Consider the following 8,803-nt stretch of genomic DNA (forward strand, 5'->3'; position numbering starts at 1 on the left):
CTAGTAGGGGATTGGTCCGTAGTAGGCGGTGTAGGCAGCGATGATTCCCTCGGTGTCCATCATGTCCTCACAAGCCAGGTTGGCCTCACACACTTCTCTCAGGCTGAGTGGAGAGAGAGGAAGAGGGTTGATCACAGAGCGGCAACACTATAATCTAATGTTTGTCTCAAGAGATCACCCAGCAACAGTATGAGGACATCAGAGACATCAGTGCACATACTGTACATGCTGTTTGATCTGATATGTGAGTATGCTTGTGTGTTGCTTCTTATAGATGATGTGAATATGAAAGGGGATTTGAAATACCTCTCCAGCTGAGTCAGGGACAACTGTCCAGCTGCTCTCTTCTGTCTCACCACTGAGGAGGCCTGATCCCTCTCCACGAACATACCTGCACATCATGCACATTAAACTCAACTTTGTCTCATTGTGTAAACACACAAGATGTCTATCAAACAACCAAAACACAATGCATGTGTGAAAATTCCAGTTTTAATTAACAGAGGTGGCAAAAGTAAACACTGAAGCACAATGATCCCCCTCAGATGCATCAAAAACTAAAGTAACAAGCCTGTTTTTCAGATTGGTATTAAACAAAATATTGGGTTAATAATTGTAATCTAATAATCAGGAACTTAATTTTTTTGATTTTGGCAACATCTTTTGGACAAAAGATGATGATGGTGAAACAAAGTAAACTTTGTTTTAGTGCTGTGCTACCAGACTACTGTGAGAGCCCTCAATTCATCCTCTGCACTCAGCCATAAAAATAGCAAGAATATCTATAACAATTCTACAGAAACAGCCAGTGTTCTCACTGATGGTCTCGTTTGCTTATGTAGGTCAAACAGAGGGATCAGATTTAAGTTGAGACTGTTTCAGAAACACTTAAAAGTTTCCTTAATAAAGGCAGCATCTGAAAACCTTTGGAAATTTTCTAACCAATCTTCAAGTTCAGTATTTAAAGTTGAGTTAAATCGACTCAGATTAAAGGTGCACTATGTAGTTTTGGGGAAGAAACTTTAATCAGAAGAGAAAGATCTTCACTGGCTGATGTTTTTCTGCCTAAACAAACCAAATAAACAAACTGACCTTAAAGGACAACACAGTTTCATACTGTTTTACTTTGTTTGTATTTGGCGGACCCTGCCACCTTTCTAGCTTCAGAAAGTGTTCTGGGGACCTTATTTTCCTCTGAGAACAGCTTGTTTATTCATATATGGATAAAATAAATATTTCTGAGTTTGTATTATTACTAATTAATATTGTAAATATTTAAATTCTGAGTTTGAATTTCCTCTCCAAAACTACATCAGTGCCCCTTTAATGTAACACTGATGATACAGTCAAAAATCATGGTCTTACCCTCATCAGCAGGGTTGTCACTGGCAGGCTGGGAGCCAGTGGAGGCATCTGAGGGAAAAAATATGAATAATGATGATTTCTTTTATTCCTTTTCCTCTTCCTTCCTTTTGATGCAACTTCTACAACTGTTTTAATAAAGAGCTTTTCTAATAAACACTGCTGTGCAGGTCCTACCTGAAGTCAGACAGATGACTGCCAGGGAGCAGAGAACCAGGATGGCCAGAGTCTTCATCTTTCAGCTTCTTTCTTTACCGTCTGTATGATACCAAGCAACAAGTCGGACTTCCAGCTCTGTCACTCCTCTCTTTCTCTTTCTCTTACACATATATATACATAAATACACACTCGCTTTATAGATGTGGCCCTCACTGTGACATGGGCATGTGATTGGTTAAGGAATCATGTATCACACTCCCACACAGATGCAGAGATACACACCTCCACAAACATCATGTATACAACTACTGATTTTATATGTGCGTTTGCATCAATGGACACACACACACAGAGAATGCTTCCAAAAGGAGGGTATTTGTTTTAAAGCATAGGTGATGAGACAACAAATGTGGGCGACTCACAGCCATAAATATCAGAGACTGGGATGTGTTTCAATGAAAAATATTTTACACCAGACACCAGATTGTCCTTGTGAATCACTGCTTGCATGTTCCGTCTTCTACATCTTGTGTAAAGACGAAGAAAAAGCAGTAAAAAAATGCATGCAACACTAAAATAACACCAGAATACTTCCTGTGAGATTTAAGTGATACAAATAAAAAGTTAGATGAAATCTTAGGAATGCAATGCCAGCCGGCAGCCTGGAGAGGTCAGAGTTTTACAGCGCAACCACAGACTTTTACACGTAGGTCAATAAGAGCATGAGGTAGAGAAAACCATGTAATGCAAACTGAAAGGGAGAAACCACCGTCCCACAGCATGTGACATGATTTTAATCCAAGGCCTCTCTCTTTTATTGCAGGCCGCAGTGATTTCCTTCATAAAGAAAAGCAACATTTAGAAACAAACCCAGAGTGTTTGAAGATTAGTAGGAGGGTAATTTTAAAATGTGGGAAGATATTTTTACCAAAACAAGTGGGTGGTTTGCCATTAAAGTGGCGGAAAGCTACCAGAGCAGAGTGGAACATGTCATTTCATCTTAATTAAAACACAACGCAACACTAAAACTGTGTTTCTGTCATCTTTTTTAATTATTTTGTATTTGCTTGGTTTATTAGTAAGGGCTAAATTCTCATAATGTTGATACTAAATTACAGTTAAACTGTACTGTTAAATTTACTAAACCCATCCTTTAATCTTGTTTAATTTATGATATGAAAATGTCTCCTGCTCTTCTTGTTTCTTTTTTCGACTGGATATTTAGATTCTGGACCGGTCCTGACGGTATTATATGGTGTGTAATTTCACCGTCTGGGTCAATGCTGGTGCCTTGTCTTATTTCAAGGACAGACTTCAAGGATTCAACCTCAGGACAACTTTAATTGTGCACATTTGCGGTCTTGTGGCTGCATAGGAAAACAAGCTTCCAACATGAGGACAGTGCCATGCTGACATCTACAATGTGCTGACCTGTCCTTTTTTGTGTGACTGTCTGCAGCAGTGAGGACACTGATACACAGATGTGTGGTGCATCGCTCAGATTCCTTCACACATTACAGAAAACCAGATCTCGACTACATAATGAAATCACCAGCAATTGTGTGCTTCCAGTGATAAGTGTTCTTGTTTAACCCCTCAACAGGCCAGAGGTGGATACGAACTCAATGCACTTTTCAGAGTTAAATATTGTACTTTTTACTCTGCTATGTATTTGACAAATATAGTTACCAGTTATTTTGCATATATAGATTTAAAATTTAACACATATGATAGGCTTATAAAGTCAAACACATTTTGAAACCAGTGTGTCTGAAGCTATTTGGCTTACAGGTGTGTTTACTTCGGGCTGTTTCAGATGTCTGTAAGTTGTCAGCAGCTCCATCACATTTCCTCTTCAGTTGCTTTGGGTCTCAAACAAGTTAAAGTATCAAGTGTATATATATATATATATATATATATATATATATATATATATATATATATATAAAAGCCTAATTGTGAATACAAATTAATGGAGATCTGTGCAATAGAACATTTTTTCTTCTTTCCCACCCCATTTATCATCTACCGACAACCACTGGACTATGCAATCATAGCCAATGGCAGTGGAGGAAGAAGTATACAGATTTCTCACTTAATAAATGAGGAATGAACTAACTGCTAGTTAGTTAATGAGTAGATAATGATTAGTTATTAATAAATGAGTGAGAAACAAATGAAGAACAACTTGATAATTAGAGAATAGTTAACGAGTACTTCCCTGATCATTCCTATTGAGGACTTTAATCATAGATAATAATGAATAACTGGAGAGCAGACCTGGAGATACTATATTAATGGATAATTAGTTAATAATGAATTCATGAATATTAGTGACTTGATCATACTGACCACTTTCTTCATCAGTGGTTTGTGATTAACTCTGACCAGCTGGTGAATGGCACAAAACCAGTAACAACTAATTCATTACCAATTACTTAAAGATTAGTTACTGTTTGTGTTCAACCTGAGTAGTCATACATAATACTGAGTAAATACTAAGTCGTCCCTCATTACCTCATCATTATCGTACTAAAACTTGTTTCCCTTCGAGTAAAGTGGTCTTGAGTGGTTGTTGAGGTCTGAATCATTACTTCATGAGTACCTGTCCATTAGAGAACAACTCTCCTTTTCCCTTTCGTTTCCTCACTCATTTTTAACTAGTCATTAGTAACTCAGATTTGGAGTAAATCATTAGTTAATAGTTTACTAGCAGGTAGTTTGTCATTGGCTACTAGTTTGTCCCCTAGTAACTACTCAAAATGTTGTGTCCCTTATCAAATTCTATTAAATACGCCACTACAAGTAAAAGTCCTGCAGTTAACACCTTTCTAAAGTAAAAGTATGTACATAAAATCAGTATCAGTAATCAGTAACAAAAGTAAAAGTACTCATTGGGCAATAAAGTGTTCCCTGTTTTTGGATCAATATTACTGCTGCACTAAGGTGTATGTTGAATTATACTGCAGATGTTTAAGGTTGAGCTAATTTCAGTTATGGACAGTTGCTAAGTAGATTTACTCAAATGTTGTACTTAAGTCCAATTTTGAGGTTCTTGTAGTTTACTTAAGTATTTCCATTTTCTGCTACTTTATACTTTCACTGTACTTGAATGTGGAGGCAAATATTGTACTTTCTACTCCATTACATTTATTTGAACTTTAGTTTGTAGTTACTTTTCAGATTGTCTGCTGCATCAGAGTAGCACATTTTTAGATACATTTATTTTATCTTGAAAATTAAATCTGATTCAGAATTGATAAAATGTTGAATATTGACTAAGTATATACGTACATGTATATGTAAATATGTGTATAATTTTACTTGTACTTTTGATACTTATGTACATTTACTATCAGATATGTTACGACTTTAGCTCAAGTGCTATTCGTATGGGTGACATTCACTTTCACCAAAGTAATTTTTTAACACTATATCTTTACATTTACTCAGGTATGACTTTTGGGTTCCCTTTTACAACACTGGTTAAATTTAACTACTTACCATACTGCTGGGTAGTTTAATGTACAGCAATATATTGTATCATATGGGAACATCATGTGTTTGTAGCATTCAACTTTTTACAAGCTCAGTAAAAAACAGTTTCCAGCTTTGTGATGATGCATTCTCCAGCTAATCCCAGAGGGTTTTTAATTAGTTTATTTAGCTGCAGAAGTATAATACATTTCTGAATCCACAAAGGAACACTTAATCCTTCAGTTATTCACAGACATTCAAAATCAACACTTTTAGAGATACATGTTGTTGTTGTTTTTTCACGGAACAGGAAGGGGATAAAAAATTGTAAAGATGTCATGTAACAATTACAATATTTCCCTCTGAGATGTATCGCAGGAGTGAGTTGCATACAATGGAAATATCACATTTACAGTAAAAGTACATGGATTGTTTTTTTCCTGAAGCACAGAAATTGTGTAAATGTTCTTTGTTGCATTTCACCACTGACTAATGGTATATAAAGCAGAAAAATGCTGCTTATGCTTTGATGCATCAGTATAAACTCACAAGCCTTTGTGTAAATCCCTGAAAACAAACAAGGACTACATATTTGTCTAGCTGGTATACCACGTCAGTCTAGCCTTTAAGTGTGAAATTGGCACTGGCGCTAAATACCACATCTTCTCACACACCCATGTGGTAAACAAATGGCATAAACAGGATTAAGACAAAACCCAATTAAGGGACATTTATTTTCTCAAATCAAAGCAATGAAAATAATCACTGACAGCGGTGTTGGCCTGGATAAATGGGCGGATAGTATTGGTTAGTGGATAGAAGGGAAAACATCACATAAAGCTGATAAATGCTGGGCAGGTGTGATAATAGTGGATAAAAGTTATCCTGAGATTACACAAGAGATGAGCCAAGAAGTTATACATGTGTATAATGAGGGGCTGCTGTAACATATGAGCCACGCTGGATGCCTCTCTGATTATAAAATGGGTTTTCACATCCAGAAGATGCCACAGAAACAACTCCATAAATTACACAAAAGTTGTAATAAGTGGAATGAAGGAAGGCACATTCATTTCCAGACGATAATGATAATTCTGCATTCGACAGACAGATACTCTAGTATCGGCGAATGGCGGCTGGTCTCTGAGGTGTATTTCGGGCGCCAAAGTATCTCTGGTAGGCCTGCTGGAAGCCATGGCGATAGGCGTAGAAGCGACAGGGAGAGTAGTCCTCACAGGTCTCTGCACGCCTCTCCGCTGGCGACTTCACCGTCCTGGCGAGGAGAGTGGAGGGGAGAGCGGATATTCAGGCAGACAGAGATAGTTAGAGGGGAGGATGGTGAGGACAAGGATGAGAACTGTAATCACAAACAGACTTTTTGTCTTTCTTTTGCTGCATTTTCCCTCAGCTTCAGGCTCTGCGAATGTCTGAAGCATATGCAGATGTTTAATAGTCTAGTTAAGTTTTGTCTTAATTATCTTCTACCCTGAGTGTGCATTTTCTGTGGTCTTACATATGGACAAGATAAAGGAATGTGCCATGTGTGCATGTCTGCGGCTGTGTCTTTTACCTCATGAGGTTGTGATGGTTGAGGCCATTCCCTCTGGGTGGGCTGTATACGTTGCCCCTCTGCGGCGTGATGAATGAGTTGGCTTGGTTCGGGGGCACAAACAAATCTGGAACCACAAAACTTTACTAGACAAAAGCCCTTATTTGAATCAAGTCAGGCATGCCCATCGTGCAACTGATCTGAGTCAGGTGAAACAAAGGGTGGGGGAATGTTAGCAGAGGGCAAAACGAGGATTAAATACATGTTCGACTGAAGCTGAGTCAGATTTGTTAGAAGTGCATGCATGTTTTTCCTTGAACGAGAGACAACTTTTAATCACCTTCAATGGATTCTGTGCTTTCATGAGATTCTACGGGAAAAACATGGAACCGGGTTAATCATAAATGTGTAAATCGGATATATTACATGTTATGAATGGATAATGATGATGATCTAAAAGTGAGGATGTCGGGGAGGATCCGTACCATAGCAGAGGCAGACCGAGACCGCAGCAAAGAGTGCCAGAAACTGAAGAAGGCTCCTCATCCTGGGGCTGAAAAAGAGGAGAAAGGTGCTTCAGTGAGTCATGTCAGCACGAAGTTAGAGGGGAAAGAGGAAGAAAAACGAGAGAAGAAGAGAGAGAGAGAGAAAGTGGCTGAGATTGTGAAACCGTGGGCAAACAAGAAAGAACCACAAGCTGTAAGTGGCAAACTTTCTAAATCTGTTTCCTGTGGTTTTGTGCATATGAAGGCTAGAACTGCTCTATAATGAGCTGTCCTGTATACATACATCTGTACATTCTGGCACGTTGGAGGCACAAACACAAACCAAAGTTATATATATTCATATACATATAAAGGCATTTTCAGTGCACTGGATTGAAGTCAGAGCCAGTCCACAAACGCCATCCAATAGCTGGAGGCTCAGTTTGTAATACTTATGCAGGGAGATGAGTGGTAATTATAAAGATACAGGTATTCCATGTGGCTCTGCACACACACATCTGCTCTCAATCACATGCACAAGTGGCCTACGGTAAGGTGTGTGACACCTGTACAAACAGCAATCCCAGTCCCATGTCTTTTTAGAACCCCGACACACACGCGCGCACACACGTGCGTGCTGTGTTTGCATGGCTGCACTGCAGAAAAGCTTTCAGCCCCATCTACTGTTTGTGGGATTTGGACGAGATTCTGTTTCAGCAGCTCTCCTCTTCCCCATCAATAGCAGCTTTCATTATACATAAACACACACACACACGCATGCACACACACACATACAACTTACTGGCCTATGCTTACACACACACACACACACACACACACACACACACAGATCTCATAACATCAGCCCCTCAGGCATATCTTGGCTTCAGTTGAACCCAGACTTGGGCACAGAAACAGCGAGCCTCAGGCCCAAGGTTCAGAAAAGCAACTTCCAAAGGCTGGCGACGACTTTTAGATGTGTGTGTGTGTGTGAGAGAGAGAGAGAGAGAGAGAGAGAGAGAGAGAGAGAGAGAGAGAGAGAGAGAGGGAGGGAGAGAGAGAGAGAGAGAGAGAGAGAGAGAGAGAGAGAGAGAGAGAGAGAGGTGCTGACAAAAGTGTCTATGAAGTTTATGCCTGTCTGACTCTCAGCAGGGGTCCTGGTGGGTTCATTTTCCCTGCAGGCAGAATGTGTCCACCTCATTGGAAAAAGCCACAGGCATGATGCTCGACAAGCACAGAGGTAACATATGAAGTACTCTTTACACACACAGACGAGTACTGTAGGCCTATTGTGCTGTAAGGATTAAGCACTGCAGCATTATACTAAAAAAATGACAAAAATGCATCTCTAGAGCATCAGCTAATGCATTAAATCAGCAGTTTTTCCCTCATTTGGCTTGTTCAAAAGATGTGAACTACATCTACTTTTCACTTGCTGTTAGTTTTAAGAGATTATTTGCTTTAATGTACTCACCGTAAAAAGATAATTATGGAGCGAGAAGTCTTGAAAATATCTCTCTGTGTGTATTCTCTCCCGAGGAATATTTCCTAATTCCTCTCAGCAAGGCTTTTATATACTCACCTCTCTTCCCCCCACCCCTTCATTTCTACCCACCACCTCCCCTCAGCCCTCGCCCTCATCTCCTCCCTCCTCATACTATCAGTCCTCTTTTCCACCATTTAATCAGACCAGGGTATTAGCTCACTCTCTCCCCCAACTCCCACGCCTTCACCGAGGCATAAAGAGGGAACAGACGAAAACAAGCAGGAG

General features: G+C 39.4%; 2 protein-coding genes across 2 annotated transcripts; both read right to left on the reverse strand.

Annotated features, from left to right (window-relative positions):
* Nucleotides 1–1,597, reverse strand: bglap (bone gamma-carboxyglutamate (gla) protein). The gene is made up of 4 exons (XM_073495273.1): nt 1,540–1,597; nt 1,366–1,413; nt 307–391; nt 1–103 (listed from the first exon to the last, which is right to left on the reverse strand). The coding sequence occupies exons 1-4, from the start codon at nt 1,595–1,597 to the stop codon at nt 1–3; spliced, it is 294 nt and encodes a 97-aa protein (XP_073351374.1).
* Nucleotides 1,598–5,165: 3,568 nt separating this feature from the next.
* Nucleotides 5,166–8,573, reverse strand: mgp (matrix Gla protein). Its single transcript, XM_073494273.1, has 5 exons — nt 8,507–8,573; nt 7,033–7,100; nt 6,888–6,917; nt 6,569–6,674; nt 5,166–6,271 (listed from the first exon to the last, which is right to left on the reverse strand). Exons 2-5 carry the CDS (start codon nt 7,091–7,093, stop codon nt 6,115–6,117), a joined length of 354 nt encoding a protein of 117 aa, XP_073350374.1. The 5' UTR covers nt 7,094–7,100; nt 8,507–8,573; the 3' UTR covers nt 5,166–6,114.
* Nucleotides 8,574–8,803: the final 230 nt, after the last annotated feature.

Source organism: Pagrus major, chromosome 23 (assembly GCF_040436345.1).
Source record: "Pagrus major chromosome 23, Pma_NU_1.0".
Lineage (NCBI taxonomy): Eukaryota > Metazoa > Chordata > Actinopteri > Spariformes > Sparidae > Pagrus > Pagrus major.

What these genes read in the sequence shown, in the direction of transcription:
- bglap (XM_073495273.1), bottom strand. Translation starts at nt 1,597, where the DNA reads ATGAAGACTCTGGCCATCCTGGTTCTCTGCTCCCTGGCAGTCATCTGT. An exon ending in AGTCATCTGTCTGACTTCAG is followed by an intron (nt 1,414 to 1,539) that starts GTAGGACCTGCA and finishes TTTTTCCCTCAG; the next exon opens with ATGCCTCCACTGGCTCCCAG. An exon ending in TGACAACCCTGCTGATGAGG is followed by an intron (nt 392 to 1,365) that starts GTAAGACCATGA and finishes CATGATGTGCAG; the next exon opens with GTATGTTCGTGGAGAGGGAT.
- mgp (XM_073494273.1), bottom strand. Translation starts at nt 7,093, where the DNA reads ATGAGGAGCCTTCTTCAGTTTCTGGCACTCTTTGCTGCGGTCTCGGTC. An exon ending in CTCGGTCTGCCTCTGCTATG is followed by an intron (nt 6,918 to 7,032) that starts GTACGGATCCTC and finishes TTTTTCCCGTAG; the next exon opens with AATCTCATGAAAGCACAGAA. An exon ending in AAGCACAGAATCCATTGAAG is followed by an intron (nt 6,675 to 6,887) that starts GTGATTAAAAGT and finishes TTGTGGTTCCAG; the next exon opens with ATTTGTTTGTGCCCCCGAAC.